Here is a 23,542-nt window from a genome sequence, read left to right as displayed (position 1 = left end):
GTGTTTAATTGCTAAATTGTAATTATTTCGCCACCATGGCCTATTTATTGCCTTACCTCATTACTCCATTTGAACACACTGTATATATATATATATCTGTTGTGTTAATGACTGTACTTTTGTTTAGCCCATGTGTAACTCTGTGTTGTTGTTCGTGTCACACTGCTTTGCTTTATCTTGGCCAGGTCACAGTTGTAAATTAGAACTTGTTCTCAACTGGCCACCTGGTGAAATAAAAATAACATTTTGTTATTGGAATCAAATCAAGCTTTATTTATACAGCACATTTCAGACATGGATGCAACACAATGGCTTCATAGGAAAAAACAAATAAAAGACAATGAAAATAAACAAATATTTAGTACACAACAAACAGAAGACTAATGAGCACCCTAAGGAAATTCCATTGATTAAAATATTAATCGGATGCAATATCCAACCCAAAATAGAAGCTTGTTTTTTAGGAGGGGTTCTGAAAGACACTAAGGGTGTCCACTTAAAATGAGTAACAACAACTGGGACCTAAAAGACACTCACCATGAGACCCACTAAATCTGCCCAAGAAGAGACAAACAAAAGAAAAACCCACAACAAACTTAAAGACAGGAAGTAAACCAGAAAGGTGGAGCAACTAAAGGTGTTGACTCTCCACATATCAAGACAACTGGAGCACTGGGCCAGACACTCTTAAATAGACTAATGAGGTGACACCAATCTGTGCATCCTACGTTCCATTTCTCATTATAATCAACTACAATGCTTCATCAATATAAACATGGCATCTGCTGGCTGTCAACAATTGAAGACAGGAAAAAAATAATTTCTAAATAATAATATACAATAGCATATTTTTCTAAATTTTCTCTATAGAATCCGAAAACGCACTAGCTTCTAGTCCACTTTTTATTTTACTAGGCAAGTCAGTTAAAAATGTGTTCTTATTTTCAATGACGGCCTGGGAACAGTGGGTTAACTGCCTTGTTCTTCAACATATTTTTACCTTGTCAGCTCGGGGATTCGATCCAGCAACCTTTCGGGGACTGGCCCAATGCTCTAACCACTCAGCTACTGAAAGTACGTTGAAATTAGGTTGTTTTGAATATAATTTTAAAAATACATATTTTCAACTACAACCGAACAAATATTGGGCATCGGGCATCGTCTTCTTTTCAATTACATTTTGCTAGGTGGGATAGCTCCAATGTCAAAACACAGTTTTAAAATGTCTAAATCAATCAATAACCATTATGCAGGAACATTTTGTGATACATTGAAAACCTAAACATAAAATGGGCTATGTACACAAACATCTGCCACAATATTCATATTACTTGTATTTGTTAAACAAGCTCCTTATAAACTGCACAAGCATCAGAAACGCTATTATTTTGACAAGTAGTAATAAATCACTGATATCAATTAGGTGGGAATTCAGGTTGTAGGTGCTGTTGAAACTAACACAACTAAAAATATATTTTACCTCACTGGTTAGAGGACAACCTGCAGAAGACAGTCAGCTACATTTTTGGGGTGATGCATTTAGATTTACGGGTCACTAAACAAAGGAACGCAACACTTATTTGTCATCACTCATCAATATCATGTTGAAATCAATTGTGCGAGAGGAGGGAGATGAGGTTGCACGTCCTGTTAAAACTAACAGCTCAAAAATCACAAGGAATCTGGGAATAATGTGTACATCACTGGTTAGAGAATAACTTGTAGAAAACATCTAGCTACATTTTGAAGTGTTGCATTTTGATTCAAGTGGGTCACCAACGTGGTAAGTGTAACAACTCTTTTTTTGTTAATCACTTTTTGTTAAATCAGATAAATAGTACTCTTCCATTTCAGAGCCTGGATTTTCCCCCTGAGGCAAATATCCATATCATGCTGAAATCAATAGAACAGGTGACAAACGATTAGGCTTCTACATTGTGACATTATCAAAATACTCCTACTACAATGTTAAAACATTCCACATTGTGACATACATTTTTGATATCATGAAACAACTCCTTCATGTATGTACTTTCTGATATTTGATCAGAGATCTTTTATCAGATTTTCTCTGGTCACAGCTATGAGCTTTCACTCCTGTGTGTGTTCTCTGGTGTCGTACCAGGCTGTTTGACTGAGTAAAACTCTTCCCACATTGATTACAGCTATAAGATTTCTATTTTTTGTGTTTTCTCTGGTGTACAGTCAGCTGCCCAGATGTAACAAAACTCTTCCCACATTGACCACAGCTATAAGGTTTCTCTCCTGTGTGTGTTCTCTGGTGTATAGTCAGACTGCTAGATGTAACAAAACTCTTCCCACATTGACCACAACTATAAGGTTTATCTCCTGTGTGTGTTCTCTGGTGTGATATCAGGTTGGTTGACTGAGTAAAACTCTTCCCACATTGATCACATCTATAAGGTTTATCTCCTGTGTGTGTTCTCCGGTGTACCTTCAGATGGCTCGATTTACCAAAACCCTTCCCACATTGATCACAGCTATAGGGTTTATCGCCTGTGTGTCTTCTCTGGTGCACTGTCAGATCGCCAGAATGACCAAAACTCTTCCCACATTGACCACAGAAAAAATGTTTATCTCCTGTGTGTGTTCTCTGGTGTGATGTCAGGCTGGTTGACTGAGAAAAACTCTTCCCACATTGAGTACAGCTAAAAGGTTTCTCTCCTGTGTGGATTCTCTGATGAATTTTAATGCCTGCTGATGAGGTGAATCTCTTCCCACAGTCAGAGCAGCAGTGAGTTCTCTTCCCTGTGAGTCTCTGCTGGTGTTTCCTGAGGAGTTCTGATGTGGAGAGACTCTTCTCTGCCTTATCAGCATCATGATGTTGTTGAGGCTCCCCAGAAGATCCATGATAGCCCCGTCTCTCTCCTGTGTGAACGACAAAGTCAGACAGATGGTTAAAGTCCCACAACAGCGGAAATCCACTGTAAAAGGTGATGCCAACAGCGTAGCTATGATGTTGGACAACAATTGATGTCTGTAATGAATGTTAAAATTATTTGACAATTGTCTTAAAATGAGCAAGAAGTCATATTTTGTCTTGTTTTCACATTAGTAGTAAAATCGATGAATGTAGGCAAGAAATAAGTTATTAAAGTTGTTGAAACCCTAAGCAGTGTGCCAGACAACTTTTGGTTTCCAATATTGGCCCATTTCTGTGTTTAATAAAATTGTGGTACGTGGGCGATGCACACAATCTGGTTGTAGAAACTCCTCCCTGCTAATGAGGAAACCGCTAGTTATGGACGTAGTATATCTGCCTGGAGCAAAAATGGTGAGCAAAGATTTTAGTTTTTCACAATGTATTCTGAATGTGAATGGGGGAAATCTCAGGGGAGTAAACTCCATTTCTAGGTTGCTTATTTGATACTTTTCTTTATTTTTTTATTTTACCTTTATTTAACCAGGCAAGTCAATTAAGAACAAATTCTTATTTCAATGACGGCCTAGGAACGGGTTAACTGCCTTGTTCAATGGCAGAATGACAGATTTTTACCTTGTCAGCTCGGGGATTCGTTTTTGCAACCTTCCGGTTACGAGTCCAACGCTCTAACCACCTGCCTTACATTGCACTCCACAAGGAGCCCTGCGTGGCAGGCTGACTACCTGTTACGCGAGGGCAGCAAGAAGCCAAGGTAAGTTGCTAGCTAGCATTAAACTTATCTTATAAAAAACAATCAATCTTAACATAATCACTAGTTAACTACACATGGTTGATGATATTACTAGCGTGTCCTGCGTTGCATATAATCGATGCGGTGCCTGTTAATTTCTCATCGAATCACAGCCTACTTCGACAAACGGGTGATGATTTAACAAGCGCATTTGCAAAAAAAGCACTGTACACCAATGTACCTAACCATAAACATCAGTGCCTTTCTTTAAAATCAATACACAAGTATATATTTTTAAACCTGCATATTTAGTTAATATTGCCTGCTAACATGAATTTCTTATAACTAGTGAAATTGTGTCATTACTCTTGCGTTCCGTGCCAGCAGTCAGGGTATATACAGCAGTTTGGGCCGCCTGGCTCATTGCGAACTGTGTGAAGTCCATTTATTCCTAACAAAGGCCGTAATTAATTTGCCAGAATTGTACATAATTATGACATAACATTGAAGGTTGTACAATGTAACAGCAATATTTAAACTTAGGGATGCCATCCGTTGGATAAAATACAGAACGGTTCCGTATTTCACTGAAAGAATAAATGTTTTGTTTTTGAAATTATAGTTTCCGGATTCGACCATTTTAATGACCAAAGGCTCATATTTATCTGCGTTATTATGTTATAATTAATTAAGTCTATGATTTGATAGAGCAGTCTGACTGAGCGGTGGTAGGCACCAGCAGGCTCGTAAGCATTCATTCAAACAGCACTTTCGTGCATTTGCCAGCAGCTCTTCGCAATTCTTCAAATATTTAGCTGTTTATGACTTCAAGCCTATCAACTCTCAAGATTATGCTGGTGTAATCGATGTGAAAAAAGGCTAGCTAATTATCGGGGTGCGCGCTAATAGTGTTTCAAACGGCACTCGCTCTGGGGCTTGGAGTAGTTGTTCCCCTTGCTCTGCATGGGTAACGCTGCTTCGAGGGTGGCTGTTGTTGACGTGTTCCTGGTTCGAGCCCAGGTAGGGGCGAGGAGAGGGACGGAAGCTATACTGTTACACTGGCAATACTAAAGTGCCTATAAGAACATCCAATAGTCAAAGGTATATGAAATACAAATCGTATAGAGAGAAATAGTCCTATAAATACTATAACTACAACCTAAAAACCTTACCTTACCTTACCTTGGAATATTAAAGTCTCATGTTAAAAGGAACCACCAGCTCTCTCATATGTTCTCATGTTCTGAGCAAGGAACTTAAACGTCAGCTTTTTTTTTACATGGCACATATTGCACTTTTACTTTCTTCTCCAACACTTTGTTTTTGCATTATTTAAACCAAATTGAACATGTTTCATTATTTATTTGAGGCTAAATTGATTTTATTGATGTATTATATTAAGTTAAAATAAGTGTTCATTCAGTATTGTTGTAATTGTCATTATTACATTTAAGAATCGTCCGATTAATCGGTATGGGCATTTTTTGGTCCTCCAATAATTGATATTGGCATCGGCGTTGAAATATCATAAACGGTCGACCTCTAGAGCTTACCAAGATGACATTGTATGTTCCTGAGTGGCCTAGTTACAGTTTGGACTAAAATCGTCTTGAAGGTCTATGGCAAGACTTGAAAATAGCTTTCTAGCAATGATGAACAACCAACTTGACAGAACATGAAGGATTTTAAAAAGAATAATGAACATTCACATGAAGAACGCCCTTTAAAAAATCAAGCATTAGTTCAACAACTGCAGAGTTTATGTCCCTGTTTTGTAAGATTGATCTCACTGTATTTACTCGTGTTAATCAGTTCTCCAGTCTTCTCTTCTTCGTCCTCCTCTAATGTAACAGTAATCTCCCCCTCTTCATCCTTCATTCCAAAAACGTCTTCATCTTCTTTCACTGTGACAGTAACCTCCTCCACTCCAAGAACCGCATATTCCTCCTCCTCTTTCACTCTGGAGGCGTCTACCTCTCCTTTCACTGTAACAGCCTCACCCTCTAAATGTTGTTGTATTGTAACAGCCTCCTCTTCCTCCTCCTCTTTCACGAGAGCTTCTTTCTCCATCCAGCAGACAGACTCTTCTTCAGCAGGAGGAGAGTAACTTAGTGAGCTCATGGTCGGTGATAATAGACAAGTGACAAGCCAGCTAGTTGACTTACAACGTAAATATGAAATTAAATAGGGTAGCTAGTTGTTTCCACATAAGTACGTTTAAATCATAGTGGCAAATAAAACACGAAATTGTCTAAAGAACTTGAATGTTCCGACTTTGTTGGCTAGCGAGCTACCGAGGTGGCTGCAGTTGTTGAAGAAGCGTTCCGTCCACTAGATTATACGTCACACGAGAAACATCGCCTGAAAGACACATATCACATCTGCTGTTTGGAGGGAGTAAACGCTGTTGAGGAGGGAACACTTTTTTCTTCTTCATTGAATTGTAATATTATAAAACAGTTTAGGGAAACGTTTTTTTCTTCTCCAATAAATAAGAATATTATATCAACACGTACAAAGAGCAACAAGTGTTGTTTGATTAGTTAAGATTTTTTTATGAGAATTTAAAACAAACTCAACATCTACTCCACATCTGTATTCCTGATTCAGTCAAATAACTAGATATCAAAAGTATCACCTAGTCATTGATAACATTGATAAAGATTAGCAAAAATTACTGTATAAAATAAATAAGTAAACTTTACCCACTACCAGGATATTTTAGCCCAAAACCTGGTTACCTCTCTGCCTGGAGGCTGAAACTTGGCAATAAGTGGATCTTCCAGCAAGACATCAACATCCACAAAGAAATGGTTAATTGGGCACAAAATCAACATTTTCAATGGCCACCTCAGTCTTCAGAATTGAACTCCATTGATAATCTGTGGTTTGAATTGAACAGGGCAGTCTACAAACGCAGACAAAATAAATGAAGGACCTGGAGAGATTCTGTATGGAGGAATGGTCTAAGATCCCACCCAATGTGTTCTCTAATCTCATAAAACATTTCAGTTTCGTTTTCCTCCCAATGGGAGGGTGCTGGAGAATTGAAACATGGGTGTCAATAATTCAGACCCTTACCTTTTGAGAATTACATGTTAAACTAAATATATTTCTCTGAGCAATTGTATTAGCATAAAATAATATAATTTCCCTTTTTTTGTTGGTGTAACAATACAGCATATAGATGTATATAATGAACAGACTAGGTCTATACTGCTCCTACGTGGTGTAACATTACATCATGTAGATGTATATAATGAACAGACTAGGTCCATACTGCTTCTACGTGGTGTAACAATACATCATATAAATGTATATAATGAACAGACTAGGTCTGGTGTGCGACTTTAAGGCAATGCTGCTAGTGTGACGTATATTTTAGTGGACGGAACCCTTCTTTCAACAGCAGGAGCATGTAGTCAGCCAACTCGGTAGCTTGCTAGCCTAAAAATCTGAACCAATAAAGCTCTTCAGACTCTTTAGTGTATATTAGTCACTGTCTTTTAAACCCACGGCTGTCGTCTAGTTAGTTATCCGTTTTAATTTCATATTTACGGTGTTATTGATATTATTCAGCTAGCGGGCTGGTTATGTTAGCATTAGCCTAGCTAGCGAACATTCCCAAAGATGAGTTCACTAAGCTACTCTCCTCCTGTTAAAGAAGATGAGGTCTGCTGGACGGAGAAAGAGGGTCTCGTCAAAGAGGAGGAGGAAGAGAAGGATGTTACAATACAAAAACAAGTAGAGTGTGAGGCTGTTACAGTGAAAGAAGAAGAGAAAGACGTTTCAGTGAAAGAAGAGGTAGGCACGTTAAGAGTGAAAGAGGAGGCTGAGGAGAATGCAGTTATTGGAGTGAAAGAGGAGGAGGGGGAGATGATTGCCACATCCAAAACGGAAGAAGCGGAGGAAACGGAATATCTGGGCCCGGTTTCTCAAATGCATCTAAAGGCGTCCAATGATGAATTTTGCCATAAGATGGTTTTGGGGAACCAGGACTCGATTAACACTAGTAAGAACTGTCATTAAAACAGAGGCACAAACTCTCCAGTTGAACTGATGTTTGGTGTTAAAGGGTAAACATGTAATAGCATATTTGGACTTCCAAATGATATATTTATAGCCATTCTTGAGGAATATAACACATGCCTCATGAGCTTAGTTCAACTGTTGTACCCCATCAGATCCCCAAATAAGCTTTTTTACTCTAATATTTAGAAACAATGTAAATCAACACTGTATAGCCTCAACATGGTTAAAACTAAAATGTTGATATCATGAATGGTCAGTCCTTGCATCCATAGGTCTGTTTATGAATTTGAGAGTAGTTACATTTCTCCATCCCCATCATCATCTTATTACCAAAACACTTTATTATTGTTTAAACTGCAGATTAGTTGATTGGTTGATGGGGCTTTTTTAAAGGGACTATCTAGGTTTTACATAGCAACAAAATGCCTGCCCTGAGTCTTGGTTTGGTAAACAGCTGAGGGAAGGGGGCTGGAGAAATGTAACCACACAAATTCATAGAGAAAGCTATTGTAGAAACCGTAACCCAACACCTAGCGACCTCGTCAAGAAGTTCAGACATTTTGGCGTAACAGTTATAAGGTGTTGGCTTGACAGTCAATGGACACAGGTTTGAGTTCAGCTCAGGGCTACCCCCAGAATTCACTACGCTATGAATACAAGGACTGGCCATCCATGATGTCAAAATGATAGTTTAACCAGGTTTCTATGCTATATAGTATATTCTAGAATTCTTCCATGATGTCATAATGATAGTTTAACCAGGTTTCTAGGCTGTATAGTATACTCTAGAATTCATCCATGTTGTCGTAATGATAGTTTAACCAGGTTTCTAGGATATATAGTATATTCTATAATTGCCAGTTTAGATTTCCTGTGGGGATCAAACTGTTTTTAAGTCATTGTATAATATTCAGCCATTTTTTTCATACCATTTACAGGCGAAACATACCTAGATTCAGAAACATTCATTATTTCTTTAAGTTAATGAATTGGTTTGAAATGTTTGTTTTAAAACCTTCTCAAAGTTGGTGCCTTGACAGTTTTGTAAAAAATGTTTACCATAAATCACTATTTTAATTTGTTTTAAATGTAACCTTTATTTAACCAGGCAAGTCAGTTAAGAACAAATTCTTATTTACAATAATGGCCTACCCCGGCAAACCCGGACAACGCTGGGCCAATTGTGCAACAGCCCATGGAACTCCCAATCATGGCCGGTTGTGATACAGCCTGGAATTTAACCAGGGTCTGTAGTGACACCTCAAGCACTATATCCTATCCTAGCCACATGGGTGCCCAACATTGACGACCGTTGGCTGGCATGCATAACTTCCAGTGAATTAAGCTTACTGGTGTTCCCCCAGCATTAGGGCAACCCCATTCCTATTTTAAATTCCTGGAGATTATTGGACATTTTCCAGTACCTTTAGAATTGTCCAGTTTAGAATTGTACTGTTTTCTTAGAAGTAGGTAGCAGAATCAATATAGTTAGTGGATCAACACACCTGGTCTTTCTGGGTCTTGTGAAGGCCTTTGGACAGGAACACTGGTTAATCATTTGTAAGCACCATAGGCTTGGACTTGTGAAGGCCATTGGACAGGAGCATTAGTTAATCAGTTATAGGCACCTGCAATAGGAGTGTGCATGTTTGTTTATTTTTGTGTCATTGCAATGGTCATGCCACCAATAAAATCTATGCCCTAATGTCTGAGCCAATCAGAGAATGGAAACTGAGCAGAAAGATAAGGGTGGCCAAGGCTAAAGGGTGTTAATCATTTACATAAAGGGTAGTGACTATGCTATGTAAGGGAACACACCCCTGAAATGTACAAAAATGAATGGGAAGTCATTGGCACTGGACAAACCATATACATGGTGTCCAACACCACTCAATTCGGCGTCGTTTCATTCAAAGTTGATTGCAAATGCCATATGGCAAATGCCAAGTGTAACAATTTAAAAATCCAACAGATGGCGAGTGCGCTCCACTGTGGTTTTTCATATTGCAAATGTAACACAAGTCAACATCCAAAAGTAACATTTTGAAAAACTGAACATTTTTTCTATAACTTATCACCCCCTTAAAAAAGTGCTTTGTGGACCGTTTTTCAAAATTATTTAGATTTTTGTGTCAATTACACATGTATAAGAACTGTATCAACATACTTTAGTCATATTTTATTATCATTTTTATTTTATATTTTTACTTGTGCATAAGGTATATGTTTTCTCCATTTGCAATATGATTTCGTAGGAAGTCAAAAGTCGAAAATGTGAACTTAAAAAAAAATGTATCACCCCCTTCATGTAATGGCATTGAAAAAAGGCGAATAGCTGTGTTTGAATACCCATACTGAATTCTACACACTTAATGAGTATATACTATTAGTTAACTTTATTTATTAGTTCATGTTAGTATACTGTAACCTAACCATATCCTTTCAAATCAGCGCTCTTCTCCTGTCTCTCTACCGGAAGTTTATGCTGTTGCTATGCAACCTCTTGCTAGCTAGTTAGCATAACACATTACTAGTTAGACATTTTCCCACTTCAGGTTGTGTTTTCTTAAATTCAATCTTGAATACCAGAGTGCTTCATAAATTCAGACTGTTGTCAGATTGTCCATTTGTAAATTCATCCCGTTTCTCTCTCGGAGCCACTGGCCGTTCCGTTCGAGGAGTTGGGTTGATTTGACCGTTCTGACCTCAGCTTGCTGGCTACTTCCAAACACAAATGAGACTCTGACCATTTTACTCACCCTGGCAGAGCTGGTTAGGCAGTTTTCATGTTATCCAGAGAGACTAACTGTGCTGCTGGAAAAACATTTAAATTACGCTTTTTTTAGCCTATGTTTACTGACACCTGGACATATTGAACGGGTGTTGAGCGCTAGTAAATTCATTATTCTGCTCTCTGGTAATCAGACGAGAGAACTCTGAAATCGGAGTAGAGAGCCAGAATGTCCATTGAAAAAGCAAAACGACTATACCATTTAGCTAAGCTAAGAATGACTGAAATAATCAAGTCAATAAACGTTAAGTTTGTTAGAATATAGTTAAAATACTGGCAAGTTTAATGTATAAGTAGTCAACTAACGTTAGGTAGCTAGTTGACATACCGGTACATACTGCTGTAATAACATGCTAACAAATTGCCAGAAAAATAGCATGTAAGGTAACTTATTTGAAAAGTCATTACTTTATTACATTGCTCAACATTTTTTAAACATTTGTCATAATTAGTTAAAACAATGAATTTGTATCGGCTCTCGTTGGACTTTCCGCCATTTTCTTCAAATCTGAAAACGATGTGAAGCCACGCCCATTTCCTGAAGAATTGCATTATGGGCCCTGACGTACTGCGTGTTTATGTAATATTGTGGCGAATTTAGTACAACATCCGGCAACTTTTGGAATACTAACAATATCATACTGTGACCAATAAGCATACTATATACTCAATTAACATCACAAATAGTAGGGTTACTATGAGTATTCTAACACAGCTAATGACTTATCAACAGCTCTAACAATTTGACCCCCACAGGAAATCTACACTGGCAGTTACAAGTAGACCCATTTACTATATACCCATTGATTCTTGAAGAATATTACTTATACATGACTCAAATGTTTCAACCGTATTACCCCGACCAGAAACCAAAACATAAGTTTGTATCTCCAACCCTCAAAACATGTTAATAAAAAAATAAAATGTATAGCCTTAATCTTGTTTAGAACTATCATTTTGACTTTATGGATTGCCAGTCCTTGAATTTACAGTGTAGTCAATTCAGGGGGTAGCCCTGAGCTGGACCCAGCGACTGTCAAGCCAACACCTATTACTGTTACTCCAAAATGTCTGAACTTCTTAACGAGGTCACTAGGTTTTGGGTTACGGTTTATAAAAAATGCTTTCTCTATGAATTTGAGTGTGGTTACATTTCTCCAGCCCCCATCCCTCAGCTCTTAACCAAACAAAGTCTTCAGGGCTGACATTTTGTTGCTGTTTAAATACTACGGTGCCCCTTTAAAAAAGCAACACAATCAACCAACCAATCTGCAGTTCAAACAATAACAAAGCTGTAATTCCACCACTGTTTTGGTAATACGATTATGGATGGGGCTGGAGGTATGTAACAACTCTCAAATTCAGAGACAGACCAATGGATCTATGATATCATTATAGTTTTAACCCTGTTGAGGCTATACAGTGTTGGTTTACATTGTTTCTAAACATTGGAGTAAAAAAAAGCTTATTCTGGGTTCTGATGGGGTACAACAGTTGAACTGAGCTCATGAGGCATGTTATATTCTTCAAGAATCAATGGCTATAAAAAAGTCTAAATACGGATGTAGCTATTAGATATTTTCACTTAAACACCACACATCAGCTCAACAACTGCAGAGTTTGTGCCTCTGTATTTAAGACAGTACTTACTAGTGTTAATCAGGGCCCGTTCATCGTTAGAACAATTAAATGCCTTAACATGCCTTTGGGAAACAGGGCCCAGATATCCAGTTTCCTCCTCTTCTTCCAATGTGACAGTCATCTCACCCTCCTCCTCCTCTTTACTGTAACATCCACTTCCTCTTCCACTCTGAACACGTCTTCCTCTTCTTTCACTGAAACGTCTTCCTCTTCTTCTTTCACTGTAACAGCCTCACCCTATACTTGTTTTTGTATTGTGACAGCCTCCTCTTCCTCCTTCACGACAACGTTCAGCCACAGGCCCTCTTTCTCCGTCCAGTAGACCTCTTCTTTAGCAGGAGGAGAGTAGCTTAGTGAACTCATGGTCGGGAATGCTAGCTAGCTAGGCTAATGCTAACTTAACCAGCCCGCTAGCTGACTAATAACAACAACAATTAAAACTGATAACTAACTAGACGACAGAAGAGGGTTTAAAACACAGTGGCTAATATACACTAAAGCGTCTCAAGAGATTTAGTGGTTCGGATATCTTGTCTAGCAAGCTACCAAGGTGGCTGACAAGCTGTTGCTGCTTTTGAAAGAAGCGTTCCGTCCACTAGATTATACGTCACACTAACAGCATTGCCTTAAAGTCGCAGATCGCCATCTGCTGACTGGAGTGGGTAACGCAGTTGAGTAAAATGTATATTTAAATTATTTGACTAAAAGTTAAAGTATAGGAAGCATGAGTTTTTACTCACCAGTGTAACAACACAGTGTGGTTAAAGACTTAGTAATGGAGTTCTAGTCACAATATGGTTTAATATAAGTACAAACAGTTATGTTGTTGCGTTATTACATATTTCTTGACTTATTTCTGGATATTTTCTAAACTACCCACAATGCACTATTTCTCAACGTCATGTGGAGTATCTACTCTGTGCTACAGAGCTCGGTAGCTAGCTCAAGCTTGCTAACGTTATGCGTTCATGGTGGTTGTGTTATCTAGTGGAAACCCGTTAGCACTATATAGCCTAGAAACCTGATTAAACTATCATTATGACGTCATGGATGGCCAGTCTGAACCCGTTAGCACGGTTGAGCTTCTGGACATCAGAGCAGCAATTAGTCACCTCGAACTTGACAAATATTTATTCTTTAACGAGTCTGACGCAAAGTATATGCTGCTTTTAGAAGACCAGGCCCAAATCCCCGTCATTCGCGTGAAGAAAATTTGGAGATGAGCTAAATTTACATTTACATTTTAAGTCATTTAGCAGACGCTCTTATCCAGAGCGACTTACACTAAATGACTTTTATGCTCTCTTTGAGGCAATCAACTCTGAAGCACGATTGAGAGCACCAGCTGTTCCGGATGACGATGTGCCCAATGTGAGCAAGGCCTTTAAACAGGTCAACATTCACAATGCCCCATGGCAGACGGATTACCAGGGCGAGTACTCAGAGCATGCGCAGACCAACTGGCAAGTGTCTTCACTGACATTTTCAACCTCTCCCTTTTTTATTTGATTTAACTAGGCAAGTTAGTTAAAACCTCTAGTGACTCCCCATCCCGCATGAGGGAGCGTAATCATCGACTGACACTAATTAGCATAACGCAACGGAAATAAATATTCCTAGAAAATATTGCTGTTCATGAAAATCACAAGTGAAATATATTGAGACACAGCTTAGGCTTTTGTTAATCACACTGTCATCTCAGATTTTCAAAATATGCTTTACAGCCAAAGCTAGACAAGCATTTGTGTAAGTTTATTGATAGCCTAGCATAGCATTTTGTCCAGCTAGCAGCAGGTAACTTGGTCACGGAAATGAGAAAAGCAATGAAATTAAATCGTTTACCTTTGATGAGCTTCGGATGTTTTCACTCACGAGACTCCCAGTTAGATAGCCAATGTTCCTTTTTTCCAAAAATGTTATTTTTGTAGGCAAAATAGCTCCGTTTGTTCTTCACGTTTGGCTGAGAAATCGCCCGGAAATTGCAGTCATGAAAACACCGAGAAAATATTCCAAATTAGCTCCATAATATCGACAGACACATGGCAAACGTTGTTTATAACCAATCCTCGAGGTGTTTTTCAAATATCTATTCGATAATATATCCACTGGGACAATTGGTTTTTCAGTAGGACCGATTGGAATAATTGCTACCTCTGTATTTTACGCGAGAATCACTCTGGGAGCCATCAGGTGACCAGTTGCGCAATGTAGCCGCTTACGGGTATTCTTCAACATAAATGCGTAAAACTATGTCACAATGCTGTAGACACCTTGGGGAATACGGAGAAAAAGTAATCTGGTTGATAGCCCATTCACTGCTCAGTAGAGACCCATTGGAACGCAGCACTTTCAAAACATGAGGCACTTCCGGATTGGATTTTTCTCAGGCTTTCGCCTGCAATATCAGTTCTGTTATACTCACAGATAATATTTTTACAGTTTTGGAAACTTTAGAGTGTTTTCTATCCTAAGCTGTCAATTATATGCATATTCTAGCATCTTGTCCTGACAAAATATCCCATTTACTACGGGAATGTTATTTTTCCAAAAATGAAAATACTGCCCCCTAGTCACAAAAGGTTGTGAAGAACAAATTCTTATTTTCAATGACTGCATAGGAAGGGTGGGTTAACTGCCTTGTTCAGGGGTAGAACGACAGATTTTGTACCTTGTCAACTCGGGCATTCGATCTTGCAACCTTTTGGTTACTAGTCCAACACTCCAAACACTAGGCTACGCTGCCGCCCGACTTAGTGCCGGTACCCCCTGTATATAGCCTCGTTATTTTGTGTTACTTTTTATTTCATTTTTTACTTGAGTTTAATGAGTAAATATTGAACTGCATGGTTGGTTAAGGGCTTGTAAGTAAGCATTTCATGTTGTATTCAGCAAATATGACAAATACAATTTCATTTGATTGGTTTGGTATTGTTTGTTCGACATTGCAGCCAACAGTGCAGGTGACTGCCGACTGACTGATCTATAAATCACCTTGCATCATAAATAACTACTCATTATTATTTATAAATCAGACTGCCAGTCACCATTTACCCACAATACAGCATGGATTTGATGGTCTCGAACACGGCCAGTGGTTTAGTTGATGGCTATCATGTCTGGGATGTCATCTATAATACTTTGGGTGTTCTAAATTCTGTGTCGCTCAAAGCCTTGAGTAATGAACCTATTTTCAACATAACAGGCTGAAAAGCTGCATTGCTTCAGGAAGCTTTGTTTCCCCATCACTACTTTTCAGCATGTTCTCTGTGGAATACACTACGGGAGTTTTGTACGGTTTTCCACCTTGGCTTACTGCTACCGCGCAAACTGACTGATATCTGGAATCTATCCATTTGGATGTTGGCGATGTCCCCTGCCATCATTCTGTATGTCTCTGCTCTTTTGATCGGCAGTCATGTTTTAGTTGGGTTTTGTTAGATGGGATCTAACTGGTCTCCGGTAGTTGGTGTTCCAGCTCGCTGACCATAGCTAGTTGGCTAAATAGCTAATGTTAGCTGGCTGGCTAAGATAACTGCATATAGCTAACAATCTTTGATTTTTGGTTAGATGGCGTTATGTATTTCCAAAACTTTGATTTACTTTAATCACTCAAGTCATGAGTGCAAACGATTGGTTTAATTTGAAGTTCTACATTTGAAGTTATTTCTGTTGTAGTTTAGGTCATAGGAAATATGCTGGTCCTCCATATTACATCACACCTGACTTTGGCATTCTTCTGAATTCTGATTGGTTTAATGTAATAACTTCAAAAATAAAACAGTGAGGTGTAACTTTGCATTGTGACTTTTTTAACATTTTATTTGAAATTTTAAAAACAATACGAAACACACACATACAAACAACAACATCATACAAACATTAACTACATCACACCTGCTCAAACCCACTAGAACAAACCCCCATTGCCAGCTCCCGCATCAGCCCCATTTTATTTTTCTCCGTCGCCCACTTTTAGATAATAAAGCAATTTACCTTTCTATTGAATTAACAACAGAGGATTGGTTGATTTCCAGGTTTTAATTAGGTATAATATTTAAGATGATTGATGAGAAAAGTATTGTCCAATTCTGGGGTATCCCACTGCACCCTCAAATGTCATGTTTTGAAATACCAGACAGGCAGATTAAAATAAATTTGACATTGTATAACTTCTGATAGAAAGTTGGCTAACTCCACCCATAACTTTGTAACGTTATAACATTCCTGGAAGGCATGGATTTTTAAAATGTATTTTACATTTATTTATCTTTTATTTAACTAGGCAAGTCAGTTAAGAACAAATTCTTATTTACAATGACGGCCTACAGACGACACTGGGCCAATTGTGCACCACCCTATTATTGAGTCATTGTTAGTTTTACACTGAAGACATTAATGTCGTTGTGCTGTAGAATTTGTGAATTTTGTCACTTGTATAATAAGGTACTATCATTTGTCCCAACATCACAGGCCACAGACTTTGATGCAGTTAAAGACTTCCAAAAGTGTTTTAATGGGGTTTCTCCCTGTCACCTGCCAATTTAAATCCATTAAATGAAACAAGTTACCAGACACGACATATTGCTAATGCTCTTCCTATTGATATCCTGAATGTCAATTAACTTGTGGTCGTGATGACGGTCTATTCGATGACGTCGTCGATCGGGATTCCTCAGAAAAGAAGACGCTCTTGATTGATCACTGGAGTCAGATGTGAAGGAGGAGGTTGATCATCAGGAGTCAGATGTGAAGGAGGAGTTTGATCATCAGTGAACCTCTAGGATTGTGGCTGGGCTGGCGTTTCAATTTCCAGCTTGGTCATATATTTAGATACATTAAATGTTGATATTGTGAACCTATGTTTATGTATTTGTACCTCCTGTTTTGGGATGTGATGTCACTAAGTACTGCCCCAAAATATACAGTGCATTTGGAAAGTATTCAGACCCCCTCACTTTTGCTACATTTTGTTACGATACAGCCTTATTCTAAAATTGATTAAATATTTTTTCCTCTCAATCTATACACAATACCCAATAATGACATCACAATACCCCATAATGACAAAGAGCCTATATACAGTACCAGTCAAAAGTTTGGACACACAACCTACTCATTCAAGGGTTTGTCTTTATTTTTACTATTTTCTACATTGTATAAAAATAGTGAAGACATTAAAACTATAAAATAACACACATGGAATCACATGTGAAAAAAAGAGTTAAACAAATCAAAATATATTTCCTATTTGAGGTTCTTCAAAGTATTCACAATTTCCCTTGACAACTTTGCACACACTTGGCATAGTTGTGTTGTCTTCACTAATTATTCTACAATGTAGACAATAGTTAAAATAAATAAAAAAACATTGAATTTGTAGGTGTGTCCAAACTGTATATGCATTGTGGAGGAGAACTGATCCTAGATCTGTACAAAGGCATAACATCTACAGCAGGAACAACTGTCTGTGTTAAAAAGGCCCAGCTGGATTGAATTGAGCTATTTAAAATGCCATATTTGAAAGTCAAATGATTTGTTCCGTTTGTCTATCGGCATATTAGTGGTAGATTTGGGGGAGAATTTGACATGTCAGTTGGAATAGTGATAGATTTTTGGAGGGACCCTTTTCACTACAGCCAATCAGTGAGCAGCTTCCCTTCCCCCACATCTCAGGCAGTTCTGTTACAACACTTCCCTGCTTTCATCAACAATGGAGTAGCTTCCCCTGCTTTCACCAACAATGGAGTAGCTTCCCCCGCTTTCATCAACAATGGAGTAGCTTCCCCCGCTTTCATCAACAATGGAGTAGATTCCCCTGCTTTCACCAAAAATGGAGTAGCTTCCCCTGCTTTCATCAACAATGGAGTAGCTTCCCCCGCTTTCATCAACAATGGAGTAGCTTCCCCCGCTTTCATCAACAATGGAGTAGCTTCCCCCGCTTTCATCAACAATGGAGTAGCTTCCCCCGCTTTCATTAACAATAGAGTAGCTTCCCCCGTTTTCATCAACAATGGAGTAGCTTCCCCTGCTTTCATCAACAATGGAGTAGCTTCCCCTGCTTTCGTCAACAATGGAGTAGCCCACTGAACGAAAGCCTTGACATTTCATATCTGGGGTATTTTTACCTCAGCCAGCATTGTGAATGGTTAAGAACGTCATGTTGTACTCGTAATTTAGCCAGCATTGTGAATGGTTAGGAAATACTATTTTACGTTTTACTCATACCTCAGCCAGCATTGTGAATGGTTAGGAGATAATATGTCATGTACAGACCTAGTCTGTTCATTATATACATCTACATTATGTATTGTTAAACCATGTAGGAGCAGTATAGACCTAGTCTGTTCATTATATACATATACATTATGTATTGTTACACTAACAAAAAAAGGGAAATTATATAATTTCATACTAATTGCTCAGAGAAAGTGATATAGTTTAACATGTATTTCTCAAAAGGAAGCACCCACGCCTTAGGAGGATAACAACACTGAAATGTTTTATGAGATGAGAGAACACATTTGGTGGGACCATTCCTCCATAAAGAATCTCTCCAGGTCCTTGATTTCTTTTGTCTGTTCTTATGGACTGTCCTGTTCAATTCAAACCATAAGTTTTCAATGGAGTTCAAGTCTGAAGACTGAGATGGCTGTTGAAAATGTTGATTTTGTGCCCAATTAACCGTTTCTTCGTGGGTGTTGGTGTCTTGCGAGAAGACCCGATAAATGGCCAAGTTTCAGCCTCCTAGCAGAGAGGAAACCAGGTTTCTGGGCTGAAATATCCTGGTAGTGGGTAATGTTTATTTATTTTATACAGTAATTTTTGCTCATCTTTATCAAGGGTATCAATAACTAGGTGCTCATTGTGATATCTAGTTATTTGACTGAATCAGAAATACAGATGTGGAGAAGATGTAGAGTTTGTTTTAAATTATCATAAAACATCTGACTTAATCAACCAACACTTGTTGCTCTTTGTACGTGTTGATATAATATTCATATTTAATGGAGAGAAAAAAATCGTTTCCCGACACTGCTTTATAATATTATAATTCAATGATGGAAGAAAAAAGTTTTCCCTCAACTGCGTTTCCTCCCTCCAGACAGCAGATGGCGATATGTGTCTTTCAGGCGATGTTTCTAGTGTGACGTATAATCTAGTGGACGGAACGCTTCTTCAACAACTGCAGCCACCTCGGTAGCTCGCTAGCCAACAAAGTTGGAACATTCAAGTTCTTTAGACAATTTCGTGGTTTATTTGCCACTATGATTTAAACATACTTATGTGGAAACAACTAGCAACCCCATTGAATTGCATATATACGTTGTAAGTCAACTAGCTGGCTGGTTAAGTTTGCACTAGTCTAGTCGCTAATGCTAACTAGCTTTTATCTCCGACCATGAGTTCACTAAGCTACTCTCCTGATAAAGAAGAGGTCTGCTGGACGGAGAAAGAAGCTCTCGTCAAAGAGGAGGAAGAAGAAGAGGCTGTTACAATACAAAAACAAGTAGAGGGTGAGGCTGTTACCGTGAAAGCAGAAGAGGAAGACGCGTTCAGAGTGAAAGAGGAGGATGTTACAGTAAAAGAAGAGGAGGATGCAGTTTTTGGAGTGGAGGAGGTTACTGTCACAGTGAAAGAAGATGAAGGCGTTTTTTTAATGAAGGATGAAGAGGGGGAGATTACTGTCACATTAGAGGAGGACGAAGAAGAGAAGACTGGAGATCTGATTAACACCAGTAAGTAGTATCTTATAAAACAGGGTTGTTGATCTCGTATGATTTTTAAAAGGGCATTCTACACTCGCTAATGCTAACTAGATTTTATCTCCGACCATGAGTTCACTAAGCTACTCTCCTGATAAAGAAGAGGTCTGCTGGACGGAGAAAGAAGCTCTCGTCAAAGAGGAGGAAGAAGTAGAGGCTGTTACAATACAAAAACAAGTAGAGGGTGAGGCTGTTACCGTGAAAGAAGAAGAGAAAGACGTTTCAGTGAAAGAAGAGGAAGACGCGTTCAGAGTGAAAGAGGAGGATGTTACAGTAAAGGAAGAGGAGGATGCCGTTTTTGGAGTGGAGGAGGTTACTGTCACAGTGAAAGAAGATGTTTTTTTAATGAAGGATGAAGAGGGGGAGATTACTGTCACATTAGAGGAGGACTATATACTATAAATAATTATATAACATTCTATTCAGATCTATCTACAAATACTTTTTCTTTTCTGAAACATTTATAAATATAACTAATGACTGTCTTATATCTGTTTGAAATATAACTGAGAAGAGAAGACTGGAGATCTGATTAACACCAGTAAATACAGTGAGTTCTATCTTATAAAACAGGGTTGTTGATCTCGTGTGATTTTTAAAAGGGCATTCTACACTTGTACTATATGAATTGTTCATGACGTCCTCCAGTGATTTTTACTTTGAACTTTTCCTGTTGAAAAGTGATATATAAATACATTAAAGTATAAACACACTAAAGGGAAACATATTACTTTGAAAATGGTGTTTAATAGACAACTGCAAACGTCAAGTAGTAGAGTATTCGAGGAGTTGGTTTGATAGGAAGTGGTGATGTCATGGACAGGAGGTGAAAGGAGACTGGAGTGACAGTTTAATTAAAGCTACAACAAGGAAGCATTGACAGATTCCAATGGATATTGATGTTCAAATGCTACAGCGATTATGAAGGTGAACAACTTGAAGTCAAAAAGTCAATCCAGAGGTATAATTCCACAATAAAAGTATTAAACAATGATATTAAATGGTTGAAAACTGTATCTTAAAACGGCATCTGCTATACAGGCACCCATCATTTGTTCAATGTAGACTTAAACTGACCCCGTCTTCCCATATTCCAAATAATGAAACGCACCTACAATTGGCCAATAGGGGTTATGACAATAGAGGGATATTCTGTATATAAATAAACAACTTCCATACAACGCTGTACACAGTCAGCATTTCTATATTAATTCTATATACTATAAAGTATATAGTAAGTATATTTTGCACGCCCAATTTTTCAGTTTTTGATTTGTTAAAAAAGTTTGAAATATCCCATAAATGTCGTTCCACTTCATGATTGTGTCCCACTTGTTGTTGATTCTTCACAAACAAATACAGTTTTATATCTTTATGTTTGAAGCCTGAAATGTGGCAAAAGGTCGCAAAGTTCAAGGGGGCCGAATACTTTCGCAAGGCACTGTATCTGTTAGTCATTTAGTTATATTTCTAACGGATATAATCTGTACATCAGACAGTCATTAGTTATTTTTTTGAGGTTGAGAGACAAAAGCTCTGGTTGTTCATTCTATTGAAATAGTTTCTAGCCAATCGCTCTGGTTGTTCATTCTATTGGAATAGTTTCTAGCCAATCGCACTGGTTGTTCATTCTACAGTTTCCAGCCAATCGCACTGGTTGTTCATTCTATAGTTTCTAGCTAAGCAGAAAATGTTACTGTCTAAGAATGTCAACATTGTTGCTGTAGTGGCTTCAAACAATGTCCCAATATTCTAATTAACCACTTGGATATGTTCTGTAGGAATTGATGAAGCTACAAAGAGGGGGGTCCACCAACAAAACGTAAAATATATTAGAAAGCATTTCATCCTTTTTCACAACATTTCTAAGGGTGATTTTGCGTAAAAGTGATGCTGAACCACGGTGATAATTATCCTTTAATAAGGTTCGATGTGCAGAAATCTCTCCACCATTTGATAAAATGGTGATATTTCGCCTGATTTCAGTATGTCTCCACCCCGAACTTGTTTTGTCACAATCATTGTATTATCTAAACCGCTGTGAAATATATTTTCTAAAACCTCAAATATTGTATTTAAAGCAGTTTGAAGCTGGTGTACAAAATCCTAAGGGAAAAGACTAAAAAAAACACTTAAGAATGGGAAGCATAGACATAGCGCACATAGATCAGATCTGTGACTTCTTAGACTTGCTTTCAATGAGTGACATATCTATAACACACATTTCTATGTGAAGTTTGTCAGGTCACCCAAAAAGTGACATGTTGCAGCTTTAAGGCCTATAAACAGGTCATTGTATGAATTTAGATCAGTACAGAGCATGTGACCAAGTCTCCAAAAGGCTTTTCAGCCAATCATATTTCATGTCTTTTAGAATGCGCTTCCCGGATCTTGTTTTCCACTCATAGCTGGTTCCACAGCACCCACAAATGTCATGTTTTGAAATACCAGACAGACAGATTAAAATAAATTTGACATTGTATAACTTCTGATAGAAAGTTGGCTAACTCCACCCATAACTTTGTAACGTTATAACATTCCCGGAAGGCATGGATTTTTTATTTATTTAACTATAGGCAAGTCAGTTAAGAACAAATTCTTATTTACAATGACGGCCTACGGACGACACTGGGCCAATTGTGCGCCACCCTATTATTGAGTCATTGTTAGTTTTACACTGAAGACATGACTCTGTCGTTGTGCTGTAGAATTTGTGAATTTTGTCTCTTCTATAATAAGGGACTATCATTTGTCCAAACTTCACAGGCCACAGACTTTGATACAGTTAAAGACTTCCAAAAGTGTTTTAATGGGGTTTCTCCCTGTGCACCTGCCAATTTAAATCCATTAAATGAGACAAGTTACCGTACAGGACATATTGCTAATGCTCTTTCTATTGATAACCTGAATATCAATTAACTTGTGGTCGTGATGACGGCCGATTTGATGACGTCGTCCATCGGGATTCCTCAAAAAAGAAGACACTCTGGATTGATCACTGGAGTCAGATGTGAAGGAGGAGGTTGATCATCAGGAGTCAGATGTGAAGGAAGAGGTTGATCATCAGTGAACCTCTAGGATTGTGGCTGGGCTGGCGTTTCAATTTCCAGCTTGGTCATATATTTTGATACATTGAATGTTGATATTGTGAACCTATGTTATGTATTTGTACCTTATATTTTAGTATGTGATGTCACTAAGTACTGCCCCAAAATATACAGTGCATTCGGAAAGTATTCAGACCCCTTCACTTTTTCTACATTTTGTTACGTTACAGCCTTATTCTAAAATGGATTACATTTTTTTTCCAATCAACACACAATATGCAATAATGACATCAAAACCCCATAATGGCAAAGCGCCTATATACAGTACCAGTCAAACATTTGGACACACAACCTACTCATTCAAGGGTTTGTCTTTATTTTTACTATTTTCTACATTGTATAATAATAGTGAAGACATTAAAACTATAAAATAACACATATGGAATCATATGTGAAAAAAAGAGTTTGGGTGAGAATTTGACATGTCAGTTGGAATAGTGATAGATTTTTGGAGGGACCCTTTTCACTACAGCCAATCAGTGAGCAGCTTCCCTTCCCCCACATCTCAGGCAGTTCTGTTACAACACTTCCCTGCTTTCATCAACAATGGAGTAGCTTCCCCTGCTTTCATCA

General features: G+C 38.1%; 1 protein-coding gene across 1 annotated transcript; it reads right to left on the bottom strand.

The window, feature by feature from the left end:
- Positions 1–255: 255 nt before the first annotated feature.
- Positions 256–6,365, bottom strand: LOC135521611 (zinc finger protein 239-like). Its single transcript, XM_064947325.1, has 2 exons — positions 5,435–6,365; positions 256–2,889 (listed from the first exon to the last, which is right to left on the bottom strand). The coding sequence occupies exons 1-2, from the start codon at positions 5,754–5,756 to the stop codon at positions 2,177–2,179; spliced, it is 1,035 nt and encodes a 344-aa protein (XP_064803397.1). The 5' UTR covers positions 5,757–6,365; the 3' UTR covers positions 256–2,176.
- Positions 6,366–23,542: the final 17,177 nt, after the last annotated feature.

Source organism: Oncorhynchus masou, chromosome 4 (genome assembly GCF_036934945.1).
Source record: "Oncorhynchus masou masou isolate Uvic2021 chromosome 4, UVic_Omas_1.1, whole genome shotgun sequence".
Lineage (NCBI taxonomy): Eukaryota > Metazoa > Chordata > Actinopteri > Salmoniformes > Salmonidae > Oncorhynchus > Oncorhynchus masou.
The sequence above is the reverse complement of the archived record's forward strand: the minus strand, read 5'-3'. Positions and strand labels throughout refer to the sequence as shown.